This window comes from Rutidosis leptorrhynchoides, chromosome 3, assembly GCF_046630445.1.
Source record: "Rutidosis leptorrhynchoides isolate AG116_Rl617_1_P2 chromosome 3, CSIRO_AGI_Rlap_v1, whole genome shotgun sequence".
NCBI lineage: Eukaryota > Viridiplantae > Streptophyta > Magnoliopsida > Asterales > Asteraceae > Rutidosis > Rutidosis leptorrhynchoides.
The window spans coordinates 360,917,459-360,932,401 of NC_092335.1; the positions used below are offsets into that span (position 1 = coordinate 360,917,459).

General features: G+C 33.7%; 1 protein-coding gene across 1 annotated transcript; it reads left to right on the forward strand.

Moving 5' to 3' along the window:
• Positions 1–11,554: 11,554 nt before the first annotated feature.
• On the forward strand, positions 11,555–12,955 carry LOC139901231 (UDP-glycosyltransferase 75C1-like). The gene has a single exon (XM_071883960.1). The coding sequence runs from the start codon at positions 11,555–11,557 to the stop codon at positions 12,953–12,955; it is 1,401 nt and encodes a 466-aa protein (XP_071740061.1).
• Positions 12,956–14,943: the final 1,988 nt, after the last annotated feature.

The window sequence follows — 14,943 nt, forward strand, 5'->3', positions numbered from 1 at the left end:
CACTAAGTATCAACCGTGCAAGTGACAATCACCCGTGTGATTACTCGTACGTGTCACAATCAACCGTTTGATCACCCGTATGATCAGACTGTAGTCACTTAACCTCAAAAGGTTATGCTAACCCGTGCGTGTGAGTTCACGAGTGATGATCAACCGTGTGGTCAACCGTGCGTGTGATCAAAAAATTTGACCCACTCGTGTGAGCTGCTGTTCAGCTCAAATCACCCAAAAACCCTAAAATTTGATGTTAAACCTCAATTTCTTCGTCCAAAAGCTGGATTAGCACTAAAAAAACATAAACACACTCTTTAATTACAATTACACACGTAAAAATGATACCTTTTTAATTAAAATCACTTTTATCTCAAAAACCCAAATAATAAAACCTATTAATCACCAAAAATCACTTGATGATGTTGAAATCACAACCAATGCTCTGATACCAATGATGAAACATGATTAGGAACTTCGAGATCAACAGGTTTAATTCACACAAAGGCGGAATTAGTGAATCAAACCAATCAAAGTGAATATGGGTAGCTTTTTGGGATTAAATTAGTCAAACCACAACAAGGATTGTAATTAGATTAATGCCTAGAGCTATTATTCACTACCAGGAGTGATTTGGGTTGAGAGAGAATCGGATCAGGTTAACTAGATCTGAGTGATTGTGTGTGAGAGAGGCTTAACCTAAAATGAAGAACATAAGACTTTATATACCCCTTATGTTGACTCACCCGTACGAGTCATCCATCACACGTACGAGTTGGCTTCATCAGCCGTACGGGTGATCACTCACTCGTGTCTTCTCATTTAGGTTATAATTATGACTTAGCTCAGCATCAACCATGCGTATGAGCCTGTCAGCCGTATGAGTGATGCTTCACTCGTACGTCTGACTAAGTCTAACATAGTCAAACATCCGTATCGCGTTCCTGCAGTACCTGTAACCACATACAAACACAGATAGGATGATAACGAGCGATCATGGTATCCCATAAACTGAAGTACTAATCACAAATGTAGGCAAGATGTCTAGGGACTTACACAACATGCATCAACAACAACAACAACAACAACAACAACAACAACAACAACAACAACAACAGTAACAACAACAACAACAACAACAACAACAACAACAACAACAACAACAACAACAATTACAACCACAATCGCAACAACTATCCCAACAACCGCAACAACAATCGCAACAATAACCGCAATCCTAACAATAACTACAACAAACATCCCAATAAATACAACAACCGTTTCAACAATAATAACAATCCCAACAACAACCTCAATAACAACAACGGCAACAAAAACCAAAAACAGCCATGTCATAGGTGTGAAGAAAATCATCAGGGGTTTTGCACGACATTTTGCAACAGGTGTAAAAGAAATGGTCATAGTGCGACAAAGTGTGAGGTCTACGGACCAAAGTTTAACAGAACTAAAGGAACAAATAATGTCAGAACAAGTAATGCTGAAACGAATAGTGTCGGAGCAAGTAATACCAACGCTGTTTATTATAAAATGGAAAACCGGGCCACATTATTAGAAATTTCCCGAATTAGGGAAATACTAATGGGCAGGGCCGTGGAAGAGTTTTCAATATTAATACGGCAGAAGCACAGGAAGACCCGGATCTTGTTAAGGGTACGTTTCTTATTGACGATAAATTTGCTTATGTTTTATTTGATTCGGGTGCGGATAGAAGCTATATGAGTAGAGAATTTTGTGCTAAATTAAGTTGCCCATTGACGCCTTTGGATAATAAATTTTTACTCGAATTAGCAAATGATAAATTAATTTCAGCAGATATTATATGTCGGGATAGAGAAATTAAACTGGGTGATGAAACGTTTAAGATTGATTTAATACAGTCGAGTTAGGGAGTTTTGATGTAATAATTGGCATGGACTGGTTGAAGAAGGTAAGAGCAGAGGTCGTTTGTTACAAAAATGTGATTCGCATTATGCGTGAAAAAGGAAAACCTTTGATGGTGTACGGAGAAAAGAACAACGTGAAATTAAATCTTATTAGTAGTTTAAAGGCGCAAAAACTAATAAGAAAAAGTTGTTACGTCATTCTAGCACACATCGAGGAAGTTAAACCTAAAGAAAAGAACATCAGTGATGTTCCCGTCATAAAAGAATTTACCGATATATTTTCGAAAGAATTACCGGGATTACCCCCACATCGATCCGTTGAATTTCAAATAGACCTTGTACCAGGAGCTGCACCAATAGCTCGTGCTCTATACAGACTCGCACCCAGCGAAATGAAAGAATTACAAAGTCAGTTAAAGGAACTTTTAGAGCGTGGTTTCATTCGACCAAGCACATCACCATGGGGAGCTCCTATTCTGTTTATCAAGAAGAAAGATGGTACATTCAGGTTGTGTATCGACTACCGAGAGTTGAACAAACTTACCATCAAGAACCGTTACCCATTACAGAGAATCGACGATTTATTTGATCAACTACAAGGCTCATCGGTTTATTCGAAGATCGATTTACGTTCTGGATATCATCAAATGCGGGTGAAGGAGGATGATATTCCAAAGACTGCTTTTAGGACGTGTTACGGTCATTACGAGTTTATGGTTATGCCGTTTGGATTGACTAACGCACCAGCTGTGTTCATGGACCTCATGAACCGAGTGTGTGGGCCATATCTTGACAAGTTTGTTATTGTTTTCATCGATGACATACTTATTTACTCGAATAATGATCAAGAGCACGAAGAACATTTGAGAAAAGTGCTAGAGTTGCTGAGAAAAGAAAAACTGTACGCTAAGTTTTCAAAGTGTGCATTTTGGTTGGAAGAAGTTCAATTCCTCGGTCACATTGTGAACAAAGGAGGTATTCAGGTGGATCCAGCAAAGATTGAAACCGTTGAAAAGTGGGAAACCCCGAAAACTCCGAAACACATACGCCAATTTTTAGGGCTAGCTGGTTATTACAGGAGATTCATCCAAGATTTTTCCAAAATAGCAAAACCCTTGACTGCATTAACGCATAAAGGGAGGAAATTTGAATGGAAGGATGAACAAAAGAACGCGTTTCAATTATTAAAGGAAAAGTTAACTACGGCACCTATATTGTCATTACCTGAAGGGAATGATGATTTTGTGATATATCGTGACGCCTCAAAGCAAGGTATCGGTTGTGTATTAATGCAACGAATGAAGGTAATTGCTTATGTGTCTAGACAATTGAAGATTCACGAGCAGAATTATACGACGCATGATTTGGAATAAGGCGCAGTTGTTTTTGCATTAAAGACTTGGAGGCACTACTTATATGGGGTCAAAAGTATTATATATACCGACCACAAAAGTCTTCAACACATATTTAATCAGAAACAACTGAACATGAGGCAGCGCAGATGGATTGAATTGTTGAATGATTACGACTTTGAGATTCGTTATCACCCGGGGAAGTCAAATGTGGTAGCCGATTTGAGCAGAAAGGACAGAGAAACCATTCGAGTAAAAGCTATGAATATAGTGATTCACACTAACCTTACTACTCAAATAAAGGAGGCGTAACAAGGAGTTTTAAAAGAGGGAAATTTAAAGAATGAAATACCCAAAGGATCAGAGAAGCATCTTAATATTCGGGAAGACGGAACCCGGTATAGGGCTGAAAGGATTTGGGTACCAAAATTTGGAGATATGAGAGAAACGGTACTTAGAGAAGCTCATAAAACCAGATACTCAATACATCCTGGAACGGGGAAGATGTACAAGGATCTCAAGAAACATTTTTGGTGGCCGGGTATGAAAGCCGATGTTGCTAAATACGTAGGAGAATGTTTGACGTGTTCTAAGGTCAAAGCTGAGCATCAGAAACCATCAGGTCTACTTCAACAACCCGAAATCCCGGAATGGAAATGGGAAAACATTACCATGGATTTCATCACTAAATTGCCAAGGACTGCAAGTGGTTTTGATACTATTTGGGTAATAGTTGATCGTCTCACCAAATCAGCACACTTCCTGCCAATAAGAGAAGATGACAAGATGGAGAAGTTAGCACGACTGTATTTGAAGGAAGTCGTCTCCAGATATGGAATACCAATCTCTATTATCTCTGATAGGGATGGCAGATTTATTTCAAGATTCTGGCAGACATTACAACAAGCATTAGGAACTCGTCTAGACATGAGTACTGCCTATCATCTACAAACTGATGGTCAGAGTGAAAGGACGATACAAACACTTGAAGACATGCTACGAGCATGTGTTATTGATTTCGAAAACAGTTGGGATCGACATCTACCGTTAGCAGAATTTTCCTACAACAACAGCTACCATTCAAGCATTGAGATGGTGCCGTTTGAAGCACTTTATGGTAGAAAGTGCAGGTCTCTTATTTGTTGGAGTGAAGTGGGGGATAGACATATTACGGGTCCAGAGATAATACAAGAAACTACCGAGAAGATCATCCAAATTCAACAACGGTTGAAAACCGCCCAAAGTCGACAAAAGAGCTAGGCCGACATTAAAGAAAAGATATAGAATTTAAAATTTGAGAGATGGTCATGCTTAAGGTTACACCTTGGAAAAGTGCTGTTCGATTTGGTAAACGAGGGAAATTGAATCCAAGGTATATAGGACCATTCAAGATTATTGATCGTGTCGGACCAGTAGCTTACCGACTTGAATTACCACAATAACTCGTGGCTGTACATAACACTTTCCACGTCTCAAATTTAAAGAAATGTTTTGTTAAAGAAGATCTCACTATTCCGTTAGACGAAATCCAAATCAACGAAAAACTTCAATTCTTCGAAGAACCCGTCGAAATAATGGATCGTGAGGTTAAAAGACTTAAGCAAAACAAGATACCAATTGTTAAAGTTTGATGGAATGCTCGTAGAGGACCCGAGTTCACCTGGGAATGAGAAGATCAAATGAAAAAGAAATACCCGCACTTATTTCCAGAAGATACGTCAACACCTCCAACTGCTTAAAATTTCGGGACGAAATTTATTTAACGGGTAGGTACTGTAGTGACCCGAACTTTTCCATTTTTATATATATTAAATGAAATTGATATTTATATGATTAAGTTTTTCTAACATGTTAAGCAATCAAACTTGTTAAGACTTGATTAATTTAAATAGGTTTCATATAGATAATTGACCACCCAAGTTGACCGTGATTCACGAACGTTAAAACTTGTAAAAACTATATGATAACATATACATGATTATATATATAGTTAATATGATATTATGATAAGTAGGTATCTCATTAGGTCTTTTAACAATGAGTTATATACATAAAATTGAGTTTATTGAATTAAGAAACTCGAAACGATATATATAACGATTATCGTTATAACAACGTCTTACTAAATACATACGAATCATATTAAGATATTGATACACTATGTTTAATCATGATAAATAATAAGTAAACATGTCATTAAGTGTATTAACAATGAACTACATATGTAAAAACAAGACTACTAACTTAATGATTTCGAAACGAGACATATATGTAACGATTATCGTTGTAACAACATTTAACTGTATATATATCATACTAAGATATATTAATATATCATAATATCATGATAATGTAATAATTTAACATCTCTTTAGATATAATAAACAATGGGTTAACAACATTTAACAAGATCGTTAACCTAAAGGTTTCAAAACAACATTTACATGTAACGACTAACGATGATTTAACGACTCAGTTAAAATGTATATACATGTAGTGTTTTAATATGTATTCATACACTTTTGAAATACTTCAAGACAATTATCAAAAAACTTCTACTTAACAAAAATGCTTACAATTACATCCTCGTTCAGTTTCATCAACAATTCTACTCGTATGCACCTGTATTCGTACTCGTACAATACACAGCTTTTAGATGCATGTACTATTGATATATACACTCCAATGATCAGCTCTTAGCAGCCCATGTGAGTCACCTAACACATTTAAGAACCATCATTTGGCAACTAGCATGAAATATCTCATAAAATTACAAAAATATTAGTAATCATTCATGACTTATTTACAAGTAAACAAAATTACACATCCTTTATATCTAATCCATATACCAACTACCAAAAACACCTACAAACACTTTCATTCTTCAATTTTCTTCATCTAATTGATCTCTCTCAAGTTCTATCTTCAAGTTCTAAGTGTTCTTCATAAATTCTATAAGTTCTAGTTTCATAAAATCAAGAATACTTCTAAGTTTGCTAGCTTACTTCCAATCTTGTAAAGTGATCATCCAACCTCAAGAAATCTTTCTTATTTACAGTAAGATATCTTTCTAATACAAGGTAATACTCATATTCAAACTTTGATTCAATTTCTATAACTATAACAATCTTATTTCGAGTGAAAATCTTACTTGAACTTATTTCGTGTCATGATTCTGCTTCAAGAACTTTCAAGCCATCCAAGGATCCTTTGAAGCTAGATCTATTTTTCTCATTTCCAGTAGGTTTATCTACAAAATCTGAGGTAGTAATGATGTTCATAACATCATTCGATTCATATATATAAAATTACCTTATTCGAAGGTTTAAACTTGAAATCACTAGAACATGGTTTAGTTAATTCTAAACTTGTTCGCAAAAAAAATTTAATCCTTCTAACTTGACTTTTAAAATCAACTAAACACATGTTATATATCTATATGATATGCTAAATTAATGATTTAAAACCTGAAAACATGAAAAACACCGTAAAACCGGACATACGCCGTTGTAGTAACACCGCGGGCTCTTTTGGGTTTGATAATTAAAAACTATGATAAACTTTGATTTAAATGTTGTTCTTCTAGGAAAATTATTTTTATTATGAACATGAAACTATATCCAAAAATCATGGTTAAACTCAAAGTGAAAGTATGTTTTTCAAAATGGTCATCAAGACGTCGTTCTTTCGACTAAAATGACTACCTCTTAAAAAAATAACTTGTAACTTATATTTCTGAATATAAACCTATACTTTTTATGTTTATATTCGTAAAATAGAGTTCAATATGAAACCATAGCAATTTGATTCACTCAAAACGGATTTAAAACGAAGAAGTTATGGGTAAAACAAGATTGAATATTTTTTGATTGTTGTAGCTACGGGAAATATTGTAACAATTCTATACAAATCATATCCTAGCTAACTTATATTGTATTATACATGTATTCTAATATATTATGTAATCTTGGGATACCATAGACACGTATGCAAATGTTTTGACATATCATATCGACCCATGTATATATATTATTTAGAACAACCATAGACACTCTATATGCAGTAATGTTTGAGTTAGCTATACAAGGTTGAGGTTGATTCCAAAAATATATATACTTTGAGTTGTGATCTAGCCTGAGACGTGTATACACTGGGTCGTGGATTGATTCAAAATAATATATATCAATTTATTTCTGTATATCTAATTGTGGACAACTAGTTGTAGGTTACTAACGAGGACAGCTGACTTAATAAACTTACAACATTAAAACGTATTTAAAATGTTGTAAATATATTTTGAACATACTTTGATATATATGTACATATTTGTTATAGGTTCGTGAATCGACCAGTGGCCAAGTCTTACTTCCCGATGAAGTAAAAATCTGTGAAAGTGAGTTATAGTCCCACTTTTAAAATCTAATATTTTGGGATGAGAATACATGCAGTTTTATAAATGTTTTACGAAATAGACACAAGTAATTGAAACTACATTATATGGGTGAATGATCGAAGCCGAATATGCCCCTTTTGCTTGGTAACCTAAGAATTAGTAAACCGATCTACTAATTGACACGAATCCTAAAGATAGATCTATTGGGCCTAACGAACCCCATCCAAAGTACCGGATGCTTTAGTACTTCGAATTCGTTTTTATCATGTCCGAAGAATTTCCCAGAATGATAGGGGATATTCTTATATGCATCTTGTTAATGTTGGTTATCAGGTGTTCACCATATGAATGAATTTTATCTCTATGTATGGGATGTATATTGAAATATGAAATCTTGTGGTCTATTATTACGATTTGATAAATATATAGGTTAAACCTATAACTCACCAACATTTTTTGTTGACGTTTTAAGCATGTTTATTCTCAGGTGATTATTAAGAGCTTCCGCTGTTGCATACTAAAATAAGGACAAGATTTAGAGTCCATGCTTGTATGATATTATGTAAAAACTGCATTCAAGAAACTTATTTTTGATGTAATATATTCTTATTGTAAACCATTATGAAATGGTCGTGTGTAAACGGTATATTTTAGATTATCATTATTTGATAATCTACGTAATGCTTTTCAAACCTTTATAGATAAAATAAAGGTTATGGTTGTTTTAAAAATGAATGCAGTCTTTGAAAAACGTCTCATATAGAGGTCAAAACCTCGCAACGAAATCAATTAATATGGAACGTTTATAATCAATATGAACGGGACAATTCAACGGGGCACTTTAATCGAAAGATGAAAGAGACAAAACTGTTGCAAATAAACGCGGGATGGCTCGAGACTAGAAAACACGTAACAACGGATAACTGTCATCTACAATCGAGCCTAACCAAAAAAACCTAACAAACTAAACGAGCTCGGACACAACAACAAAATATCAACGAAAGACGCCTAAAACAAATAAACACGGCCAAGAACCATCAATGGTGGAAATAGACACTTTTTTCACTGGGGACGAATTTTTTTTTAAAATCGTAGCAATTTTTTTGGACAAAATATGAAGGTTTTTAGGCAAAATTTGGAGGTTTTTAGGCAAAATTTGAAGTTTTTTTTTGTAAAATTTGAAGGTTTTTGGACAAAATTTGAAGGATTTGGTGCAAAATCTTGAGACCTTAGCGGCAAAATATGAAAACTTTTAGCCAAAAAAAAATTCCACTGGGTTTGAAACGAAAAAATTCAAATTTTTTGCACTAAAAAAAATGACCCCACTTGCCCCTCTTCATTTCCGCCCCTGAGAACCACCCCTAACAAACACATACGAAAAACAAGAACTAGCCCAACGACGTAACAACAAACAAAAGGAACGACCAAACCTAACTACGCGTGATCAAAATTGGCCTTCCGATTTTGCTTTTTCACCGGTCTAACAACCTTGCCATCAACCTTGTCAACGGGATAGCTTCCCTGAGCGTGATTTATAAGAGTAGGATGTCATATTAGACGAACAGCCGCCAACGATACGTCCCGAACCTGACAAAGGGGGTATTATACCGCGCCTCACCAAACCTTTAAAAAACCCTTCCTCGTTATTAATAAAATCGGATCAACAGTAGAACTAGAGGCTGAAACCTTTGTCATCGAACTTGAAGAGCAAATCTTCAAGCATCCAAAAACAATATCATTGTCCACCTCTACCGAATATTGGTAATATTAAAAGATAAGATTTGTTAGTTATTGAATATCTCTTTATTATAGTAATTGTATATTGTATCCAATTGTAATTCCTTGTAATTCTCTATCTATATCTATATCTATATATATATATATATATATATATATATATATATATATATATATATATATATATATATATATATATATATATATATATATAATTCAAGACCACAATTTGTGGCTTGTAATACTCACATGATAAAGATTAATTACAAGGCGGCTGGAATTTGTTTCTCGATTCATTAAAAGTGGTTCATCAATTCCTAGATTCCCTTCTTTTAGCAATTAAAATACATTTAAGTTCACCGATTTTCAAATTGGTGTTTGCAAAACCTATAAAAATCCACCAACTTTAAAGAAACTGTGTTTCTTTCTTTTATTTATTTCGACTGTGTCAGCCGTAGTCGAGCAAGCATATTATATTAATCTATTAGTAATTGTTTCTATCGTTCTGTTTTTCAATACTATCTGATTTATTAATTGCTTCTGCTCTTTTCCTTGTTTTTCTTTCTTCTTCGGCGATCATGTCAGGTCATTTTGTTGGTAGACGATCTCCTCGTTGTCAGTTATGTCGCAATAATGGGCACTATGCTTCTGCGTGTCCCAATCTACATACTTATGCATCTCGCTAATCTGTTTTTGATGCTAAAGCCTATAATTCCTCGGTTTGGTTGATGCTAAAGCCTATATTGATTATCATTTTGTTCGTGAACTTGTTTCATCGGGGAAATTAATAACCAAGTTTGTGCATACTACTCTTCAGCTTGCCGACATCTTTACCAAGAGTCTTTCTAAGTCGATATTTGACTCTTTTTGTGCCAAGCTTCGGGTCGGCCCACCTCCCATTCGCTTGAGGGGGTATTGGTAATATTAAAAGATAAGATTTGTTAGTTATTGAATATCTCTTTATTATGGTAATTGTATATTGTATCCAATTGTAATTCCTTGTAATTCTCTATATATATCATTACTAGTGAAATGACATGTGGAACCACGGGTTTGTTTAAACGAAACAGTTTAATGAAATATTTTAGCTATTAAATGAACGTAAATGCTAAAGTTATTTAGAGAGTCCGACTAAGAAACTCGTCAGCTTAACATTTCATCAAACACCTAAAATGCATATTAAACAATCCACATCGAATCATAAGAGATAATATTGATTGCCATTTTATTTTAAAAGTCTAAATTAATATATAAATTTAGAATTGGTTTCCTTCTGCCTAGCTTTTATACCTTGTCGTACTCAATTCAAAATAATTAATTAAAATAATTCAAAATTATTTATTTTAATAATTAAAATAATTATTAATAAGATTTAATAATAATAATAATTAATTAATAAGATTTAATTTTTAATTTACAATTATTTAGATTAATGAAATCGCCATCCATACTTAGATTTTTTTTCTTTTTTTTTCTGATTTTTTTATTAACAAAATAATTAGCTTAATAATGAAATCATCATTTTAGCATTTTAATATTAATAGATAATTCAAGACCACAATTTGTGCCTTGTAATTCTCACACCGAACCCCTACAGCCTTGTCCACAACATTCACATGTCCATCAACCGGAACCAAATTGCTACCCGCTTCGACTAGAGCCTCTTTGAGTGTGTCATAATGAGTCGGATGATGTAGTACTTATACGTCACAACCACACAACAATAAAACACTTATAATATGAAAATTATGTACTCGTAGCATTTATAAATACATGAAATGATGAGAACTTTTAAATCATATGATCTTTTATACTAAGATATGTGTCCAATTACATCACTACAACAAATTTTATAATTTGTTACACTTTTTAAATAAACTTTTGACGCTTTAACATGTTACATGTATCATGTATGTTGGAAACGTGAAAAAGTATAGTACAAAACTGTGTTTAAAAAGTATGACGTCAAAAATCTTTAGTGTTATTAATCTTTTTGACATTTTCGTCATTAAATTTACTTTTATAACGCTTTTAAGTGTCAGAAACTGTGTGTCACACCAATAAGCGTCAAAAACATGTTATCATTTTAGCCTTTAAGTATATATATACACACGTTCTTGCATGTTTTTATGGTACATTGTTCACTAGTTAACCACCTCACCACCAACCTCTTCCTCATGATGACATACCAAAAAATCCTGATTGTCGCCTATGCAGGACACGCCCACATCCATCCAGCTATGCGCTTAGCAAACCGGTTAACCCAAATGGGCGCTGATGTCACCTTGTGCACTAGTCTATCTGTCGTTCAGCGCATCGATAAGTCATCCATCCCACGCGGCCTAATATTCGCTCCATTCTTTGATGGCCACGATAATGGATTTCAACCAACAACCAGCTCACTATTACAATATCTCACAGATTTTGAAATACGTGGTACTTCTGCCATTGCCAAAATTATCCAATCTGCAACGGCTACTGGTCAACCATTTGACTATTTGGTCTACACCACTGCACTATATTGGGCAGCGCATGTGGCGCACACTCACGGTATTAAAGCTGCTCTTTTATGGTGCCAGTCAGCTACTATGTTTGATATTTATTACTACTATTTCAATGATTATCAAAATTTGATATCTAGTAACAATAACAACCTAACGTTTCCAATTGATTTACCTGGATTACCACCATTAACCATCGGTGATTTGTCATTGTTTATGTTATCCTCATGTCCCAAGGATTACAAATTTATACTTACAATTATGAAAAATCATATTGTCGCGCTCAAAATAACTTCAACAATACTTGTAAACACTTTTAATGAGCTAGAAATTGGTTCCATTAGAGCAATTGCAAAACTTAATATCCAACCAATTGGACCTTTAGTCCCGTTGGAGTTCTTGGAAGAACAAGGCTCATGGGCATTGACTAATGATTTCTTCGACAAACCAGAGGACGATTATATCAAGTGGTTAGACATGCAATCAAAGTCATCTGTGGTGTATGTTTCATTTGGAACTGTAGCATCTTTTTCAATGGAACAATTAGAGGAGGTAGCAAGAGGGTTGTTAGAGATTGGTAGGCCGTTTTTATGGGTGATAAGAGATGGTGAAAAATCAGGAAAATTAAGCAACTTAGAGAAACTGCAAAAACTAGGGACGATAGTAAGTTGGTGTTCACAAGTTGTGGTGTTGGGCCATGAAGCAATTGGGTGTTTTGTGATGCATGGTGGGTGGAATTCTACGCTAGAGTCGTTGGTGGCCGCTACTCCAACAGTTGTGTTTCCACAATGGTCGGATCAATTAAATAACGCGAAGATGCTTCAAGAAGTGTGGAAAACAGGAGTTAAAGTGAAGAGTAGGGAGGGAGATGGAGTGTTAGAAGGAAAAGAGATGAAGAGGTGTGTAGAAATAGTGATGGGAAATAAGGAGATGAAAAGAAATGCAGAAAAATGGAGGGATTTGGCTAAAGAAGCTCTCAAAATTAATGGCGGGTCATCTATCGTTAACCTCCAAGCATTCTTGGATAATGCTTGTAACGAAATGGGTAACAATATGCCAAGTTACGGTAACAACTAGTCATTTTTAGTTAATAGATGTTTCATTTGTGAAGCACTGTATGTTTTATGCGAGGATGGAGAATATGTGGCTCTTATATATTTAAGTTGAATGTAAAATTAATAAATCATTGGTAAAAAAATAGGTCAAAAGTTCATTTCGAATTCTTAAACTTTTTATAATTATAGGAACCAATGATATATTGGTTTTACATTCAACTAGGTGTATAACGGCCTTATATTCACTTTACTCGTTTTATATATGTGTATTGTCAACCCATCAGTTTGTAAGTTGTACGGAGTAATAAACAGATAAATGAATAAGGTTTTTCTTGTTCAGTTTATCCTGAAATGACGTATATTATGTGTTATTGAAAAGCAATTTTATAAGGCTATCTAGCCTATGTATCATTTGTTGAATTATAGAATCACAACCATTCCCGAGTATAAAAAGGGGTTAATTACAGATAATGACTTAGTTATAACTACAATTTTTTTTGAAAAGCAAGTAGACTTTTATTCAAACATCACAAGTACATAAAATGGGAGATGAGATATAAGTCGGTCTCTCAAGAATTAGACTAAACTACTACATACGATTTGCAAAGGAGCAAACCGAACCCGAAATTACATTATTTTTAGATATACACTATGATCGTTTAGCCAAGATAGCCAATCTAATTTCCTTCCTTTTAAACGATGAGAAATCCACTCATATGATTGGATTTGGATTTCATTTAACGCCACCGGAGTCTTACATTATTTTTGGAGTTCCTTCCTTTTTAGCTATAACTACAATTACATTGGATTATATTGCAAGTGTAAGTAGCTTTTCTATAAACTTATAGCTTTTCACTCATCCACTGAAATATTGTTTACATCAAACTGTTTCAAATTTTCAATACTGAGATGACATCGTCATCGTTAGTTTTATAAAAGTTAGTTATCCCAAACATAGTGTACAAGGAGCAAACAGAGCAATTTATAATCTTAACATAAGAGTATAAGACATTGAGTTACATATACTTAATTAGTTATACAATCCAAAGACAATAATCATCAGCAATCAATTAAAATTACTTTGATAATCGACGGTACATATAATATTCAATTCATTCAAATTGTTCAATAAAATGTTATATGTGTTGTTGATATCCCTGTTTTACTTGCTGCTGTTATTTTGGATTACTCCCTCCGTCCCAATATAATAATTACAAGACAAAAAATACACATTTTAAGAAAAAGTGACTGGCACATATTTTTTGTCTACTTTTCAATTTTACCTCTTACTTTTTACTTACATTTTTTTCTTACTTAAATAAAATAAAGTACGAATATAAAAGTATTTTAACCAATTATTCTTTATCTATTTATGAAAGTGAATTATTAATTTCGGACAGACAAAAAAAGAAACCAAGACTATCTGAATCGGAACGGAAGGAGTAGTACTTTAGATATTAATAGTGGGAAGTGATATTTCCGCCTTCATTTTTATTTCATCCACCATTATTTCAAGTTAGTTCTCAAAATACACCTATCTAATACTTTAAATTGATTTATTTATTCTTCTTTTAATCCTTTCATCGACTTTTTTTTTTCACTTTTTCTCTAAACAAGTCTTGCAATTTTTCTCACCAAACTGTTTGTTTCTATCACTTTTCACCCTTCTTTAATTACGAAGTAATTTGTATCCATGGCAAATAAAAGTTCTTTTATCATTCAACTGTAGAAATTCTCTATTTTCTTTTATTCACGGTATTATTTTTTGTTATTATTTACATTAATCAGATCTATTTGTTCCCAATCAAAAAACTTAAATTCACTTCAATCAGATTCTACCTAAACCCAATAACTTTTGTCCATGATCAAGCTTTTGAATAATTTAAGTCAAATCCATTATCATTAAACCCAAAATTGCACCAGAAATAATGGCTTTGTATTCAAATCGAAAAGGGGTGGAGTTTAATACTTTTTTTTTTCTTTGAAAAATCCAAAATTTATTCATATTAT

Coding starts and splice junctions, on each gene's coding strand:
- LOC139901231 (XM_071883960.1), top strand. CDS start 11,555: ATGATGACATACCAAAAAATCCTGATTGTCGCCTATGCAGGACACGCC.